The sequence below is a fragment of the Colossoma macropomum genome, unplaced genomic scaffold (genome assembly GCF_904425465.1).
Source record: "Colossoma macropomum unplaced genomic scaffold, Colossoma_macropomum, whole genome shotgun sequence".
Taxonomy (NCBI): Eukaryota; Metazoa; Chordata; class Actinopteri; order Characiformes; family Serrasalmidae; genus Colossoma; species Colossoma macropomum.
The window spans coordinates 36,839,475-36,858,988 of NW_023494801.1; the positions used below are offsets into that span (position 1 = coordinate 36,839,475).

At 38.6% G+C, this 19,514-nt stretch overlaps 2 protein-coding genes across 2 annotated transcripts; both read right to left on the bottom strand.

The window, feature by feature from the left end:
* Positions 1–2,947: 2,947 nt before the first annotated feature.
* Positions 2,948–3,971, bottom strand: si:dkeyp-72e1.6 (transmembrane protein 238-like). Its single transcript, XM_036589715.1, has one exon. It carries the CDS (start codon positions 3,872–3,874, stop codon positions 3,428–3,430), a length of 447 nt encoding a protein of 148 aa, XP_036445608.1. The 5' UTR covers positions 3,875–3,971; the 3' UTR covers positions 2,948–3,427.
* Positions 3,972–9,411: 5,440 nt separating this feature from the next.
* Positions 9,412–18,251, bottom strand: mpv17l (MPV17 mitochondrial membrane protein like). The gene is made up of 4 exons (XM_036589872.1): positions 17,512–18,251; positions 12,313–12,383; positions 10,444–10,473; positions 9,412–10,238 (listed from the first exon to the last, which is right to left on the bottom strand). Exons 1-4 carry the CDS (start codon positions 17,813–17,815, stop codon positions 10,053–10,055), a joined length of 591 nt encoding a protein of 196 aa, XP_036445765.1. The 5' UTR covers positions 17,816–18,251; the 3' UTR covers positions 9,412–10,052.
* Between the last annotated feature and the right edge of the window lie 1,263 nt (positions 18,252–19,514).

Genomic DNA, 19,514 nt, shown 5'->3' on the forward strand with positions numbered 1-19,514 from the left:
GTTTTACAGCTTATAATGGATAACTCACAATAAAGGATGTTTCAAGCATACGATTTTCAACAGATCCACATGAGAGTAAGATAATAATACGATTTTTGAAGTATTTTTTGAAGAGTTTATTTCTGAGTTTGTTAATAAAACACTGACAAATGTTAGAAAGACACATTCAGACTAATAAACCCCCCCTCCCCTCTCTTGTATATATATATATATATATATATATATATATATATATACACACATACATACACACCTACATATAACATAAGTGACAAATAATAATTAAATAAATACATAAAGTCATACAGTCATCCACAAGGGCTTAACACAATTTCTTAATGCTAAATTTCCTTCGGGATCAATCTATCTACAATACACCCAAATTATTAAAGCACATTACGGGATTCAGGAGGGAACCACGACACATCAATGCAAATTTTTGAAGTATTTTAATGATCATACTTTAAGGTAAAGTGTAGCTTTAGAGGCCTGGGACTGTTGTCTAAGTGCTGAAGGGTTTATCTTCACAAAGGTTATTGTGTAGGACACTTTGTTTGTGTTGAAAATGTCTTGCCTCTTTATTTTACATACATATTAGCAAATGTAATGTCAGTGAAACACAAGCAGCACCCCATTCATGGAATCACCCAGAGGCCTATAGGCTATATTTCTGCATAATTAAATGGTCCAGATGTAAACAAAGTTTGTTTAGAGTGGTGTGAGACACTCTGCTCTGGAGAAACTTACTGGGTCAGAATCGTTCCCAGTGGTGGCGATAAGAACCAGACATCCACCTCTAAAAGCTCCCTCACAGAAAGTCATTACATGAAATGGTATGAAATGCATTACATGAATGACTAGGTATACCTGATTATGCAAGGCACTTAACCCCCCACTGCCTCAGGCGGTGCTGCTCCCAGCTTGAGCAGCAAAATGACACATTTTCCTGGTAGAACCAATAAAGTACATAACAACATTATGAATCACTGCCTGGTGACTGAGACGCTGTTTCATGACATTTTTGAGATGATTTTGGCCTTAAACTCCATTCATGGTGGAGAGATACATAATATGCAGGGCGCTGTGAGGCAAAATAGTCCCCAAAGAAAACTTATTATTTCAGATTTTCCACTATTTTCCCATCATCAACATTCCATATAAACTCAGAAGACTCATGTAGGTTTACTGGTGGTTCTGGATAGTAAATAAAATGTCTATATTTGTGTTGTAGGCATGGCGACCCCTGGTTCCTATCACCACCACTGTAAAGACATCTGAACCATTTCACACCAAACCTCTCTAAATCAATTATGTCATGAAAGTGAGCAATGTTAACATTTATTATTATCATTATTATTATCATTATTATTACACCCACTCCACCTTTTCAGTTCATCTTAATTTTTAATTTATTTGTGTGTACTTGTAGCTGTGAAGACCCTGAATTACAGATTACTGACAAATCTTAGCACACAGCCCAACAGTAGCCTAAACTCTGGTTAAAAAACAAACAGGGAGGAAGAAAAAAAAGCTCTCCGAAACAGCCGGCGTTGTAGCACCCTCTCCGCACATCAGCAGCCTAAATTTATATGAGCAAACAAGAGATAAGAGGAAGTCCCTATATAATACTTCTTACTGTCCAAAGGTTGTTCACATCATTTTACACAGAAAAGACGTTTCGACACTGCAAACAAGCCTACAAATCAGTCTGAAACATTGCATTTAGAAAAATACACTTCTGTTTATTCATTATTCTATAAGGCCTCCATAGTCAGTGTTGACAATTTTGACCATTATGTGCCTTGTTTATGAGTAACTGAATACAAACACGTGGAAAAAACATACATATATATATTAAAAAATGACTGTTAAAGTCACAACGCAGAAAAAAAACAGCAAATAAACATACATTTACATTTAGGAAAATGTAAAAAAAAAAATCATTTAAATGTCATTTACTACAATTAAAATATAGATGGACACAAATCAGGATGAACTACTTATATACTATACTATTATATTATTGATCAGGTCATCAATAACCTGTGTATGAACATATTTTGAAAACTAATCTTCTCAACCCTGAGTAATACTAAATTAATTAAAACAGATAATAATCAGATCAACATTGTCAACAGAATGTAAACAAATGAGCATAAACTACAAAAAAAAATTCCTGAACATTTACACTGTAAAACATTGATCTACACAAGCTTTTTTTACTTTATCCAGTAAATCTCAAAGCTAAATATGTGTTGTTGCACATTTTCTTGAATATAAAATAAAGTTCTGTCTAATTCAGTCTTGGATTAATTACTATTTTGTACTATATGAACTCCAGAGCAATAACACTAATAAAAGCTGTTAGACCTCATTTTTCCATCAGGTAGGTGTGGGTGTTTTCACAGGGCAAGGCTTTGGTATAATGGAGTTAATGGTTAACAGAACGATAAGTAGTGCAACTAATCATGTTCTCATTTCTCAACTTCCTCAACCTCGACATATGAAATTCTCATTGTTTTTGAGGCAAAAGGCCAACAAAGCACAGCTCATCAGTATACACTGAAATTTCAGGCCTACACTCTTAAAAAAGATGGTTCTTTAAGGGTTCTTTAGCAAAGGGAGTGGCTCTATTTGGAGCCATAAGTTCTATATAGAACCATGGTCGTTCAGCTTGATAGAGAACGTGTTGCATATGGTTCAATATAGTCCTTTTTTGGAAAAGGCACCCAAAAAAGTTCTTCTGGTGTCTCAAGCTTGACACTGTAAACAACAGAAGACCCATTTCTGGTGCTATATAGAACTTTTTGTTCCCAAAAAGGTTCTGAAGAGAATCATATAGAACACATTCACCATCAATCTGAACATCCACGTAAGCTTGAGATGGTAATATTTAGAACTCATTGTTCTAAATAGAACCATTCCCGTTTTAGAACCATCTTTTTTAAAGAATGTAGATACGAGCAAGCGTTGCTGAATCTAGCTCCTTTATTCGAATTTTCCGTTCCACCTTAAATGGTGCAGCAGCTGCATTCTGGCGCCACAGGCTCTAAATAGAACCACGGTTCTAAATAGAACAATTCCCTTTAATAAAGAGCCCTTAAAGAACTATCTTTTTTAAAGAGTGTAGATACAAGCAAGCGTTACTGAAGCTAGCTTCTTATTCGAATTTTCCGTTCCACCTTAAACGGTGCAGCCTCAGGCGCCAGAACGCAACTGCTGTACCATTTAAGGTGGAACGGAAAATTCGAATGAGAAGTTAGCTTCAGCTACGTGAACATGTCACAAAGTGCACCTCATAATGAGTCAAGAAACACTATTAATGCTATTACTATGCTGATATTGAGCATATTTTCAAGCCATAAACTAAAAACAAGGCATCCATCCTCTTTCATGCCAGCAGCACCAGTGAAAGGATGAATGTGGATCATATAGCTGAAGTGTGTGAACTTTCCACAGCAGCCACAGAGTCACAGACAGTGTTCAGGTCTTCTGGGTTCATCGCCAAAGTGACCGGGCCTCGTTTGGCCGCTCTGGCGCCGTTGGGGGTGTTTCTCCTCAGAGAGGCTCTGATCCCGCTGGACAGCCGACTGGAGACCCTCCTCAGCACTCCGCCCAGGCCCTTGTCCTTCTTCAGCAGGCCCACGTCGTCCTCCAGCTGCTCGGGAGGCACCTCGATGTTGCCCGTGTACCAGAAGACCCACCAGATGAGGCTGAGGAAGATCACGATAGCTCCTGCGTAGATGAGAAAGTCGTAGAAGAACAGGTCAGCGAAGACGCCCAGCAGCAGCACCACCAAGCCCAGAGTGTCAAACACCACGGCCAGCCAGAAGGCCCAGGAGCACCGGCCAAGACCTCCAATCACCTCCTCCATGCTGCACAAGTAGCTTTTTAGCAGTTTTTTGGGGTCTTCAAGCTGGCATTAGCCTCCAGCTAACACCCTGTGAATGTGTTTATGTGGGCAGGTAAGGCTCAGGTGAGCAGGAGGGAGTGGCAACGGTGGGCAGGAAGTGAGATACGAAAGGGGAACTCCATCCATTTTTCAAAATCTCTCTGTCATTAGATGGTTAAGGTGTAAACAGAGTTATTCAGAGTGGTTTGGAGTCAGAATTGTTCACACTGGTGGTGATAGGAACCAGACGTCCTCCTCTGAAAGCTCCCTCACAGAAAATTATTGCATAATATGGTTATGAATTCACTGCCTGATGACTGAAATGTTGAGAGATTTTGGCCTTAAAATCAGTTCATGGTGGAGGGATACATCATATGCAGGGTGTTGCGAGACAAAATAGTCCCCAAAGAAAACTTATTATTTCAGATTTTCCACTATTTCCCATCATCAACATTCCATATAAACTCAGAAGACTTGTAGGTGCACTGGTGGTTTTGGACCCCTGGTTCCTATCACCACCACTGTAAAGGAGACTAACCAAACCACTCTGAATCACTCTGTTTACATCTCACACACTGAATTATGCAGAAATTTTGAAAAATAGGTGGAGTTTCCCTGGAGTCCAGAAACTAGCAAATGTGATTTTCCAGCTCAGATGCATCTCACCTGGGTTCAGTTGACCTATCAGAGCAGATAAATTGCCGTTCTGAGACCTGTGGGTAATAGCTGTATAGCTCCCTTTTACACACTTAAAGGGAAAATCCACCAATATTTCAAAATTTCTGCATAATTAAACGGTTAAGATGTAAACAAAGTCAGAGAGGTTCGGTGTAAAATGCTCCATTCAACAGAAACATGCCGACTTTAATTTCTTTACAGTGGTGGTGATAGGAACCAGGGGGCGTCATATCTAGAACCCAGATATAGACATTTTATTTACTATCCAGAACCACCAGTGAACCTACACGAGTCTTCTGAGTTTATATGGAATGTTGATGATGGAAAATAGTGTAAAGGTTTTCTTTGGGGACTATTTTGCCTCACAGCGCCCTGCATGTATCCCTCCACCATGAATGGATTAAAGAAATTTTATCAGAACTGTCATAAAACAGTGTCTCAGTCATCAGGCAGTGAATTCAGAACCATTTCATGTAGTAACTTTCTGTGAGGGAGCTTTTAGAGGTGGACGTCTGGTTCCTATCACCACCACTGTGAACAGTTCTGACTTGGTACGTTTCTCTAGAACAAGTAATTGTCTGGATCCAAACTTCAGTTCCTGTGTTCATAGATACTGATGTACTAAGTAGTTTCACTGCAGTTTCAGCTCTTGTTTGTTTGGGTTCACCTGATGAACGGTAACCATGCACAGGTAAATTACTCCACCTACTGGCCCTTCTAGCATATGAAATATGCAGTATGTTTGTTTATTAATGTGCATATATGATATGCTAAGTTTCCTTTGGTTCATAAATATCTTGTCTAATCATGAATCTTAATTTTTTTCACACTAAATAGCTAAAAAAAGACTTTTTATCACATTTTTGTCATTGTTCATTATTAAATTCAGTCTTTTGGTCACGTTGGACTACTGATTGTTAACAAAAAATATTAAATCGATGTATTAATATGAAAATGATGCACATGCAAGATGTAACCACACAGAGTTTCATGACTTTAGACCAATCAGAATAAGTTGTGTGGCATTTCAACATGTCATCACACTAAATTCAGTTGTTAAAATGGACATGAGACATTACTCAGGCAGTTTTAATGATATATAAATCTCTTTATTCACACAGCAGGATTAAACAGTCCATTCTCCACTCATATAAAATGCAGAGGCAGTATTTCAACACCACAGCAATCATACAAACAAATCTCCAAACACAATTCATATACAGTTTTATTCACTTCATCTCATTATGACCAAAACAAACACAGTTAACTATGTGACCCGAATGAAAGGCAGTTTTCTTTCACCTGTAATTAACCTAATTAGAGGAGTAAAAAGGTTCACCTCAAGGTTTCTCCCTTGCTGTATCTGAGGGAACTGTCTCAGCTGTTTCCTTTGGCTTAATCACACAGGATCTGAGCAGTGTTTACAAGCTTAAAGGGGAATTCCTCCAATATTTCTAAATTTCTGAATAATTCAGCATGTGAGATGTAAACAGTGTGATTCAGAGTGGTTTGGTGTGAAATGGTTCAGATGTCTTTACAGTGGTGGTGATAGGAACCAGGGGTCGCCATGACTACAACACAAATATAGACATTTTATTTACTGTCCGATAACTTTCTGTGAGGGAGCTTTTAGAGGTGGACGTCTGGTTCCTATCACCACCACTGTGAACAGTTCTGACTCTGTAAGTTTCTCTAGAACAGAGCGTTTCACACCAACTGGAATGACTCTGTTTACATCTTAAACATTTAATTATACAGAAATTCTGAAAAATTGGTGGAGCTCCCCTTTAAAGCAGGAACATGCTGTGCTGTATTAAGTGTAAATAAATTCCATTCCGGCTTCTCACAACATCAACACTTCAGAGGAAAACTGAGTCCACTCTCAAAAAAACGGATGGTTCTTCAAGGGTTCTTTAGCCGATGATAGTTCTATATAGAACCATGGACACTCAAAGAACCAACTGCATGGTGAAATGGTTCTTCAGATGAAGAATGTGCTGCAGGTGGTTCTATATAGCACCAAAAAGGATTTTTCTATTGTTGTAAGCTTCACATAGCAACAATAGCAGAACCCTTTTTGGTGCTATATAGAACCATCTACAGCACATTCTCCATCAATCTGAAGAACGCCTTTATGATACAAAGAACTCTTAATTATGCAAAGGGTTCTTTGAGTGTTCATGATTCTATATAGAACCATTTTCTTTGCTAAAGAACCATTGAAAAACCATCTTTTTTAAGAGTGTAGAGAGATTTAGATACAGCTTTGCATGAAATATAGTAGTGTGCTATATAATTGATTGACTTTACATATATATACATATATATATATATATATATATATATATATATATATATATATATATATATGTGTATATGTATGTATATTTACACACACGTGTATAAGGTATTGAGGTTTAATGGCAGTCTAATGTAATAAAGGTATTTCCAGTGGAGGAATGGCTTTTCATCCCTGAAATCTCATTTAGAATAAATAAATAAATACACCATAATAGACTCATCATATAACAATACAGCTAACAAAACAAGGAACACAGATGAGTTTGTGCGAAGCATCCAAACAGCGCTGACCGCTGCAGGACAGAGAGTCGTTCAGTAAAGCAGCTGTTCTCAGTCAGGTCCTCAGAGACCCTCAGCCAGTCCATATATTCACTAATAATAATAATGATAATAATAATAATATCGCTGCTGTCGGAACAAAACCTTGAATCTCATTTTTTTTGTATTTGAGTTTTTTACATAATGTGAAAATACCTGTTGTCCTTTACATTGTGTGCTAATTTCACGATGAATGGACCAAAAGAAACGACCCAGAATGACTTGGAAAACCGTCTGGTTCCATTGACTTACATTAAAAGTAAAGTCAGTTTTTCCCTTCTCCTGTAAAGTTCCCGTTTTGGAGATACGAGGTTTTGTTCCGACAGCAGCAATATTATGAACTGCTTTGCCAAGGTCTTTACAGGACGGTTGACACAAAAACACAAACAGGTTAAAATAAAATAATAATAATTTCACAGAAAAATAAAAGGCAGAATAAAAGTCTTGGTAGATGCGGATGGTTTACATTAAAGCGATGGTTAGACGAAAAATCTCATTTTCATAATTCCCCCCTTACCCTAAACACAGCCCACCTGATAAATAATCCCACTGGACTTTGTGGTTCCTGACACTGTATTTTGTACCTAAGCCCATGTTTATATATACATACATAGACCTTTTAAAGAAATCCTAAATAAAATCCTGAATAATTCAGTGGTTGAGATAATAATACAGTGCCAATGTGGCCTTGTAAGTGCATGCATTAAAGGGGAATTCCACCAACATTCAAAATATTCTGCATAATTCAGTGTTTGAGGTGTAAACAGAGTGATTCAGAGTGGTTTGGTGTGAAATGGTTCAGATGTCTTTACAGTGGTGGTGATAGGAACCAGGGGTCGCCATGACTACAACACAAATATAGACATTTTATTTACTATCCAGAACCACCAGTGAACCTACACGAGTCTTCTGAGTTTATATGGAATGTTGATGATGGAAAATAGTGGAAAATCTGAAATAATAATTTTTCTTTGGGGACTATTTTGCCTCACAGCGCCCTGCATATTATGTTTCCCTCCACCATGAATGGAGTTTAAGGCCAAAATCTTCTCAAAACTATCATAAAACAGTGTCTCAGTCATCAGGCAGTGAATTCAGAACCATTTCATGTAGTAACTTTCTGTGAGGGAGCTTTTAGAGGTGGACGTCTGGTTCCTATCACCTCCACTGTGAACAGTTCTGACCCGGTCAGTTTCTCTAGAACAGAGCGTTTCACACCAAACCACTGTGTACGATTCTGTTTAGATCTTAACCATTTAATTGTGGTACAAATTGGTGTAATTCACCTTTAACAACTAAACAAAGTTTGAGGCAAGTGTGTAATTTAGGCGTGCAGTTCGCACCCTGCCAATTAGTGAAGTACAGACTTCGAGTATTACCACATCAGCCTCGTAGCTCCAGTGCTAAAGGTAAAGAAGCAAACCTCAGACACCAAACCTGTCTGATATATAATATATATGATATATAAAACTTAATAATAAACCCACAACTACAGTTATATTTATTCAGTGTTTTACAAACTAAACTGCACTAAATCCACTTAAACTGGCCCATTTATGCTCACTTTACAATGATTTATAGCTATTTAGTTCTTTTTAAGTACTGACGGTATCCAGGATATGCTCAGAAAAGCGTATTATGACATAATTTATCACAATAACGATTGTCTTATTGCCCACCCCTAGCAGAGTGTATACTTAACCAGAGCCACTTTGATTTTCGGCCAAACTATAGCTTTAAATAAGTGTGTTTTAAAGGGCACATATCATGGAAAACCAGATTTCTGGAGCTAAAGGGTCTGATGTAGTACACACAGTAAAGTTTTAAGACACTCCCCAGCCCATACAGCCCATATATGGAAACTAAACTGAAAAAGCAGCTGGTTTTACAGTCATTGTTTTTATGATGTCACAAAAACCAATGCATTTACATAGATCTGCCTATTCAGCCTGCAGCAGTTCAGCTCCACCCATTCACACTCAACACTGCAAAAAATGGGATCTTGTCAATTAAAATGATCTTAAATATAGTCAATAAATCTAATATTTCTCCTGTTGAGATTGTTGTAAGCTTAATTTAATTATTAGTTATTTTTAGATATTTTTCTACTTGTTTTTATTATTATTTTATTTTTATTATTACTTTTTATAGTACATTTATCTCATTATGTTGTCAGATAATTTTGAAATGAGCTTGAAACCAGCAAACTTATCTGCCAGTTTAGTGATAATTTTACTACTTTTACTTTTTACTTACTTAACCTAAAACAAGTAAATAATGTCTAGAAATAAGCTGGATAATCTCATAATCAGTGCAGAACCATCTCAAAATGGAAAATATTAAATATACTGAGTAGATTTAAGATCGTTTCACTTGACAAGATGCTATTCTTTGCACTGAAGCTATAAGGAGTGTTTTATTTGAATGAGCCTCAGCCAATTATAACCAAGCTCATTTACATATATCATAAAGGCACAGTAACCAAAACAGTCCGTTAAATCACAATGTATAAAGAGAGGCTGGACAATGGTCATGGTCATGAATTATGACTGTACATAAAATCACAAACATCAGGGTGAAAAAAAATAAAATGTAGGAAGAATGTAGAATGTAGGATATGGGCCCTTTAAGGTGTCGGTCACTCTCAGGTTCTCTAGTGGAGATTTTTTAAAGGGACATGTGTTGTGTTCCACGAGTTCCAGGTAATGGAGGCCTGCAGGGAGCTGCTCACCTGGCTCAGGTGTTTCAGGAAGTGGAAGAGGACTAATAGACTGGACTGGACTGGACTGGCTGGAGGGGTCACTGAGGTTTGGCCCGAGAGCCGCTGCAGTGAAGGCACGGGCACTGCTGGCGGTGTGTGCTGTTATTTCTCCTCGTTGGTCTTGCGGCTCAGGAGCCTCTTTTTGGGGGCCATAATCCAGGCCAGAGCCACGGCCGCCGTGCCGTCGCCGTTCTGCCTCGAGAAGCAGAGGAACGTGGCCCAGAGGAACGCGGAACAGCCCATAAACGCCGTGCGCAGGTACAGCGGCATCAGCACGAAGTTCAGAAACTGAGGAGAGAGCGCAGAAAGGACGGAGACGGTGGCGTGTTAGGAGCGTGTGCGCCTAGACCTAAAAATATCTAACATGATGAATGAAAAAGCATGAATGGCGCACGTTTACAGTGTTGACAAAACAGAAGAGCATGAGGGTTCACCGTTAACCAGCGGCTGACTCTGTGTATGTATCTACAGAGTGAGTAATGGAATGACGTACCTGCATGAAGGGCCAGTACATGAGGCCGGTCTGAAATTCAGAAACACACGATCAAACCATGTATTCTGGACAGGACAAAATCACAATAGCCACGTTTACATGCAGCCTAATAATCCGACTAACGGCTTAATCTGAATATGTCCATCTAAACACCTCAATCAGAATAGTCTAGTCTGATTGAGGCCATTCGGAATACAGTTTCTATCCGACTGATTGAGGTGGGTAATCCTGTAAATAATCCGTTAAATAGAAGAATAATATCCGTGTAAACGCCTGTATCTGATTACATTCCCTATCGGAGCAAAAACTGGTCTGCAGAGGAGACGAAGTTTATGCTCTGATCTTTAAAAGACGGCGGTGGGACGGACGTCCAGCTTATGTGTCTCAGAGCACGACGTCTTCCTCTCGGCCTTCTTTAATAAGGACATGTGAAGGACGTTTTCCTGAGTCTGACATCATTTTAAAGCAGTTAAAAACACAAGCGCTGCTCACTGCTGCTCATCTCACTCTGACTGGACTCACGTGATGCTGGTTGTCATGGTAACGTCTACACTAAGTGGTTCTCTGCACACGAGCGTCACTTTGGATCTGATTACTTGTAGTGAGAATGTAAACAGAGATTTTCATCAGATTGTTGGGTGGAGTGAGAATAAACACCTCAGTCTTAATCTGTAATCGGAATGTGTTCAATCAGATTGTAGAAAATCTTTGCATGTAAACACAGCCAACGGAATTTACAATTACAACATATATGTATATGTATGTACACACACACATATATATATATATTTAGCAGCACTGTGTAATATTTTTTGTGTTAAAACTGCAAGAAGTGTTGTTACTGAGGAGGTGAATATAAACAGGCTAAAATATGGTGAGCGTGCGCTGCTGTTAGTCGCCCTGTAAAGCCTGAAATAATCATGTAAAAGGGTTTTTTTTACACCATGTCGTACATCTTTACGTATTAACATCACACAGACTCAAAAAGAAGGTCCGGCTCGATGTTTAGGCCTCAAATGATCTCAAAATCAACATCATTCTGATGAAGATGTGATGACCATAGTAGATAATTCACTCCCATCCTCAGAGACGCTCCTTCACCAAGTTTAGACTTGGTTCTCTTTGAATTCTCCTTCAAAGCAAACGCAAAAGTCAGATTCATCTGCTTGTGGGGATCCAAAGCACAACTAACACTGTTCTTCCACACGTTGTGTGCAGTTACATATTTCCGCCAGAGAGGGCTCCAAATCCCCAAATCTTACATAGCGTGGCTTTTGGTAGAAGTTATTCATTTTTCAGCATCAGAAAAAATCGCCTCAACAGCTAAATCTAACCTCAGCTGTCTGAGTGGTCAGGGAGTCACTCTTTTCCTTCATTCCAGCTTCCACTCTTTCCAGGAGACTCACTTTCAGTTCCTCAAAGAATCTGCAGACACACCTCCAAAGCTCAGTCTTAGAAGCTGGTTGATCATTTTCTGAAGTAATCAAACACATTCAGTGGTGTTGAGGTCTGGACTCTGGGGTGGTCAGTCCATTGTTCAGCTTCTTTGTTTGATGTGTCCGTCTCCTTTTCGCAGTGAGGTTCTTCTTGACAGCTACACATCCTTTCATTCTGTTTATTTTGAGATATGAACAGAAAAAAAAACTACCAAAGCAGCAGCACCACAATTTAAAAAGGCTACTGAAAGTATGAAACGGTGCTCTAGGTTTAGAGCAGGACGGTCATCCAGCAGGGTCGGAGCTGTTCTCCTCTGAGTTAACTGAATTACGCTGGCAGTGAGCCGCGCCGCCGCGCTAACGTAAAGTAGGTTAATCGCTGTACAGCCACCAAACGACTTCTTCACCTGGTACATTCGTCTATACATCCTACCTTATAGGTGTTAAAGAACTTCGCCCTCCAGTCTTCGAAGATGTCCTCCTTTCCCTCCAAGAAACTCACTCCTGTGGAAAAAAGAACATCTTAAAGGGGAATTCCACCAAACTTTTCAAAATCTTTGTATAATTAAATGGTTAAGATGCAAACCCCTGGTTCCTATCACCACCACTGTAAAGAGATCTGAGTCTCTACAATCAACCACTTCACACCAAACCACTCCGAATGACTCTTTTTACATCTCAACCACTGAATTATTTAGAAATTCTGAAAAAGTTGGTGGAATTCCCCTTTGAAGTTTCACTAGTCTGTAATGTGTGTATCAGTTATTTCCATATTAATGTAAGATTATCAAAACAGGTAGATTAATAAAACTGATGTTTCATATTTGCATCATCATCATGATATTCATACAAATATAATCATGTGCAAAAGTTTTGGCACCCCAGTCAAATGACAAGTTAATACGTCCTCTACAGAGACACACTTCTGCATGTTTTAATGCACAGTTACTGTTTATTTACTGAATTTAACGTAATGTGGATTATAAAAACATAAAATGTGGCCTGTGCAAAAGTTCTCCTGCCCCCCAGGTATGTTTAATTCAGCAAATAGTGATTAACTGTGCATTAAAATGTGTGGAAATGTGTCCTCTGTAGAGGATGTGCTCATAATTTTTTACTTAGAATATCAACAACGTCAATATTAGACCAGGTGGGTCAACATCTGCATATGACTGTATATATACATATACATACAACAAGACAGCAGTCATTTAAAGAGGCTTTAGAGAAACAGAGAGTGAAAAAGTCTCGTATCCATATCATCGCTGTCATATCAGGACCTCGTTTTCTGCATTATTTCACTCCATTTGAAAACAACAGCTGTTCTTTACATTGTTTGAGTATTTTTTAATGGTGAACAGATCAATAAGTACTTATAAAATCATATTGGATTAATGTACATTAAAGGGCTGAATCATGGAAAACCGAGTTTTCTCACTTTAATGAAGTGTTTCCACAGTACTGTTTACTCTCCAATCTATACAGCCCATATATGGAAACTAGACTGTTTGTAATACATTGTTTTTGTGATGTCACAAAATGAAAAATTACACAAGTTTTCTATTCAGCCTACAGCAGTTTAGCCCCGCCCACTCACACTGAAGTTATAAGGAGTGTTTCATCCCGTGCTGCTTTTTGAATGAGGCAGCCAATCAGAACAGACCATGTTTACATATATCAGTCTTAAAGTTGGTTCTTCAAGGGTTCTTTATTAATGACAATGGTTCTTTATAGAACCATGAACATTCAAAAACCATTTGGATGCTTTGAACTGTTCTTTGCATGGTGACATGGTTCTTCAGATTGATGGAGGCTTAATACAGCACCAGAAAGCGTTCTGCTATCGTTAACAATGTAAAGTGTGTAGCAACAGAAGAACCATGTACATCACATTCTCCATCAATCTGAAGAACCATTAAGCACACAAATGGTTCTTTGAGGCTCCATGGTTCTATATAGAACCACAGTCTTTTCAAAAGAACCACCTTTTTTAAAGAGTAACAACATTCTAAGTGATACACTCTTATAAATGTGGTTCTTCAAGGTCTCCTTAGTAAAGAAAATGGTTCTATATAGAACCATGAACACTCAAAGAACCTTTTTGTATGATTAAAGGGTTCTTTGCATCATGAAATGGTTCTTAAGACTGATGGAGAATGTGCTGTAGATGGTTCTACATAGAACCTAAAAGGGTTCTGCTATCGAGAACCCTTTTTAGTGCTATACAGAACCATTTTTTAAAAGGTTCCATATAGAACCACCTACAGCACATTCTTCTTCTGTCTGAAGAATGCTTTCATGATGCAAAGTGTTCTTTGAGTGTTCATGGTTCTATATAGAACCATAGAGTGTCCAGTGGGTGGAAATTGGTCATGTAGAAATTAATTTGATATCACAAAGATGTTCTTGAGAAACAAAATGCAGTAAAATGTAGGTTCTGGGCCATTTAAATATAAGAGCTTTACATTGATTGAGCATTTCATAGTGAATAGATCAAGAATCACTAAATAATCAATAGAATCAATAAAGTCATACTACATTAATGTACATTAAGAACTCATATCGAGGAAAACCGAACGTCTCCTGTGAATCTCCTACAGTTTTATAATGAATAGCGGCACTATAAACACCAGCGTCTCATCACAGACCTTCACCTTAGCCACCCTAATGTGTGAGTCTGTAACCTGCTCTAACACCTGATTCAGCTCCAGGAGGACCTGCTCGTCAGCCAATGACGGGAGGGCAGGATCGGTTGGACCACAACAACCGGTTTCACCAGCTCTCCTTAAAGGAACCCTGCAGCGTTTCTCAGCCTGACCTCAGTCTGCTGCTTCTGCATTGTACAGTCAGTGACCACGGCCAGTCGTTTCAGCACGTTTCCCTGAACTTAGAACAAAACAGACAACATGTTGACTCAAAACAAGCCTGACTCACTCCACGAGATCGCCGGCCAAAGGACACGCTAATCTGAGTGGTCAAGAAATGACACTTTATGTTCTTCATAGCTCCAATTTGACCAAAAAACCAGCTCAATAAGCATTTTCATTTTTATTTTGCGCCAAAAAACACCGAGACGTCCAACCTCCTCAGAACTGGCCACGATGCTGCCTTTTGTCAGGCCTTTTAATGTTATTAAACTTTAAAGTTTAATAAACTTTATGCTCAATTAAACCATTTACAGTTCACTGCATTGATCTGTAATGATTTACAAGTGAAATGAATCATTCTGGAATCAGATGAATCTTTTTGAATCACCCTGTATGTATGTATGACTCCAATTTCACTATCCTTTAAAATATAAGGATATGAAAAAGTACAAATATGTATGTTTCCTCTGGGAAAAACTTATTTAAGGTTCACAATCAGACCTTAAAACCACTGTTGTTCCTTTCAGGGTACATTTACATAATAAAGGTCCTAAACTGTCACTGGGTCAGTTCCCCCTCTTGTCACTGGGGTGGAACCCTCAAGGCTCCATCTCAGTACCTTTAGTCAGGGAACATAACTGAACCATAATCCACTGAAATGATATGTTCTAAGCTGTACTGACTCCACACACCCCGTCTCGTCTCCAGGCTTTTATTTTACTGTTCTGTTTTAAAACATTTGGTTATGAAAAGGAACAAATACAAACTTTTCACCTGGAAAAACTTATTTAAGGTTCACAATCAGACCTTAAAACCACTGTTGAACCTTTGAGGGAACATTTACACTGTTTGTACCTCGATGAACGGAAAATGGACATTTTCCCGTTCCACCTTAAATGGTGCATCAGTTACATTCTGTTGCCTGAGGCTGCACCATTTAAGGTGGAACGGATAAATTGATGGTGTAGGAAGGTGCTGCTGTGAAAATACAGATTAAGTAATGATGTAACTTCCCTACAGTGCTTACTCAGCATTAACAAGCATTGTTAATAAATGAATAGAACTACTACATCAAGTTATGATCAACTCGATAGGCTATTAAATGAAACAAGCTTAATATAAAAACAGCTGTATATGTACTACATAGCACTAGAGGGGGTTCTGTTATTGTTATGATGTCAAGCTTGTAACAATAGAAGAACCTGTTTGGTTCTATATTGAAGCCTTTTCAAAAAGGGTCCATCTAGAACCATATGCAACACATTCTCCATCAATCTAAAGAACCATTTCACTATGCAAAGAACGTTTTAAGCATGAAATGGTTCTTCAGATTTCTGTAGTTATTCATTTAAAAAAAAAAAAAGGTTCTATATAGCACCAAATGGTTCTTCTGTTGTGACAAGCTTGACATTGCAACAATAGCAGAACCCTTTTTGGTGCTATATAGAACCAACACATTCTCCATCAATCTGAAGAACCATTTCACCACGCAAAGATCCCTTCAATCATGAAAATGTCTTTACTAAAGAACCCTTAAAGAACCAATTTTTTAAAAGAGCATTCTATTGTTACAAGCTTGACAACGTAACAATAGCAGGACACTGTTTAGGTGGTATATAGAACCCTTTTCAAAAAGGGTCCATCTAGAACCATATGCAACACATTCTCCATCAGTCTGAAGAACCATTTCACCATATAAAGAACCATTTAAACATGCAAATGCTTATTTTTGTGTTCATGGTTCTATACAGAATCATTGTCTTTACTAAAGAACCCCTGTAGAACCATCTTTTCTAGAGTGTAGTTATAACATAGTAATGTATGTTTTTTTTGCCAAAGTGTCTATTTAGAACCATGAGTTCTGTATAGAACCATTTCATGTTTAAATGGTTCTTCAGATCTATGTGGCTCTTCAGATTTTTGAAAATGGTTCTATGTAGCACCAAAAAGGGTTGGTTCTTCTGTTGTGACAAGCTTGACATCGTAACAACAGTAGAACCCTTTTTGGTGCCATGTAGAACCAAACTAAGACCACAAATTGAATCAATTGAGACTGAATCAGTCTGAAGAACCATTTCACCATGCAAAGAACCCTTTAATCATGAAAATGGTTCTTTGAGTGTTTCTTGCTTTATATAGTACTGGCTTTACTAAAGAACCCTTAAGGTACCATCTTTTTAAAGAGTGTTGTATAGTAACAAGCTTGACATCATAACAATAGCAGAACCAATTTAGGTGCTATATAGAATCCTTTTCAAAAGGTTTTACCTAGAACCATATGCAACACATTTTTCATCAGTCTGAAGAACCACTTCACTATGCAAAGATCCCTTCAGTCATGAAAATGGTTCTCTGACTGTTCATGGTTCTATACAAAACCATTGTCTTTACTAAAGAACCCTTAAAGAACCAGTTTTTTAAATGCGCATTCTATTGTAACAAGCTTGACAACATAACAATAGCAGGACACTTATTAGGTGGTATATAGAACCCTTTTCGAAAAGGGTCCATCTAGAACCATATGCAACATTCTCCATCAATCTAAAGAACCATTTCACCATGCACAGAACCTTTAAGGAGGAAAAGGTTCTATACAGACCTCCAGAACCTCTTTTTTAAAAGTGTGTATAAAACTAGCCTACTTTTAAACTTGCCCTAGAACTGGAGGTGGGGGAACCCTTAAGTAGCGCAAAAGAGACACTGAGCTAGGTCAAGAGGTCAGTGTTAGGGTAAGGACCAGCGCCAAAGGTCAAGGGTCAGGCCACCTGTGTAGAAGACACTTGTTGCCAGTGGTGATGCGAAGCTCTGGTCCAGAACCAGCTTGCGGAGAACCATGCCCAGCGACCTGCCCGGGAACCGCCGCTCCAGGGCCCTCAGCCAGAAGTAGTTGAAGTTTCCTTGAAAGCTGAGGGCCACGATGGCCACGTGCCTGGTGTGTCTCCAGTCGATGTGGTCCGGGTGGGCCAGATATTGGTGCACCAGGTCCCCCCCGGCGAACAGGCACCCATACAGGGTCACGTTGGTTATCCACGGGAACACCTTGGCTTTTTGGAAAAGAGATTTTCTCATTTTTTAATTGTTTTATGTCAGCAAATGTAAATTAGCAGGCAGTTACTGAGGTCCCAGTGTCCTGTAGAGGCTTTGACCTCTGCTCACAGCAGGTCAAAGACAACAATGAACAATCCCTCCCAGTCCATCTGCTTAATTAATGAATTAATTCATTAATGAGGCTCCATCAATCCATGCCAAACCTAGTAGAATGAAAACAAAAACATTTAGAAAAAGCCTTAATTCACTTGCTGGACCTCCAATACAGTTATGAATAAGCAATCCAGTAAATAACTTTTCTTTTGTGGGCTTTTCAGTCGAGCTCGGTCCCTTTAAAAGAGTCTGCGAGGTGAAAGCGGGGCTGAAGATGATTTATCCGCGTGGTAATTAAATAAAAAAGCCTCCGGCCGGACCTCCATCAGCAGTTTCCCCGTTGCTTCGTCAGGAGCTCAATAAATCCCAGTTAATCTGCCGCGTTTGCCCGAGTTAGAAGTGTTATAGGGCGACTTTGGGCAGATCTGTAAGTAATCCGGAACGGTCTTATGTTGCAGCGCAGCGCAGCGCCGGTTCAGTCCATGCGTGAGTAGATCAGACTGGAGTCTGCGCATGCGCACTTCATTCTGTAGCGAAAAACGTTTTTAATTGTATTTATTTAAATAAATTTTATGAACTTTTATTTAAAACTATCGTGCACAGGGGTAAATTTAAACTTTCAATTACATCTCTTGAGAGTTAAATATGCATATTTATACACATAAATTACGAAGTAAAATAAATAAAAATGAATAATATAATAAAACAAAATTGAGTGAAATTGAATTAAATTAAATAGTAACAATAAAATAAATTGAACCGGAATATATAGTCATGCATGTATATGATCCGTGTTACTCAATGCAGTGCGTTAATAATTTCATTTTCATTTAATAATTTCACTCAGAAGAGATTTTTTTTTCGCTTTTTTGGTTCTGTAGTGGACTATTTGTAATGAGTAATCATAAACAAAAATCCAGCCTAAAATTAGGAACCGATGCCATGCCTCTGGATAAGGTTAGTAGAGAAACACCCTCGCTTGTCATACTCGATTAATATTTTTTTTACTATTTATTTGAGCCGATTTTGATGGTCTGATGATACACAGAGCTACGTTTTTAGGACTTTGTCAAATGGTTTTGGCGCTGTAGTTTCATATTCATTTCCTGCGCGGTACAACAACAGAGAGAAATTATTATTATTTTTAAAAGGTAATTATTTGTATATTTATTTTTTTAAATGTGATTTACGCGATTTAACACACGTGTGATGTTTTAAAAATACTTTATTCGCTTTAATAAATATATTAGTAAAAAAAAATACAAAATAAATCGTCGCGGTTGCCATGGAGGCTGGAATGTAGGGGCGTGGCCTGCTCTTGCTACGTCAGCGCTGCCAGCACACCAGGAAGCTAAACCTGCACAAACAGCAGAAAGCAGAGACGGGGAGCGGGATATTGTACATATATTTATTTTTTATTTTCTAAACGTTTAAACATTTAATCCGAGGCTCCGCGAAAGGCTCGCGGAGATTCCGTGCTCCTCAGGTGTCCGCATTCCGAGGAAGGGCTGATTTTGAAAAGGTATGAGTGAGAGACATAGAGAGAGAGAGTGAGAGAGAGAGAGGGGGAGATAGAGAGAGAGGGGGAGATAGAGAGACATTGACATTGCCCTCAGTCTGATTTACA

Excerpts from the sequence above, each read along its gene's own strand:
- si:dkeyp-72e1.6 (XM_036589715.1), bottom strand. The coding sequence starts at position 3,874 with ATGGAGGAGGTGATTGGAGGTCTTGGCCGGTGCTCCTGGGCCTTCTGG.
- mpv17l (XM_036589872.1), bottom strand. The coding sequence starts at position 17,815 with ATGAGAAAATCTCTTTTCCAAAAAGCCAAGGTGTTCCCGTGGATAACC. Across the intron at positions 10,474-12,312 it reads AGTTCTTTAACACCTATAAG|ACCGGCCTCATGTACTGGCC; the intron begins GTAGGATGTATA and ends TCTGAATTTCAG. Across the intron at positions 10,239-10,443 it reads TGTACTGGCCCTTCATGCAG|TTTCTGAACTTCGTGCTGAT; the intron begins GTACGTCATTCC and ends CTCTCTCCTCAG.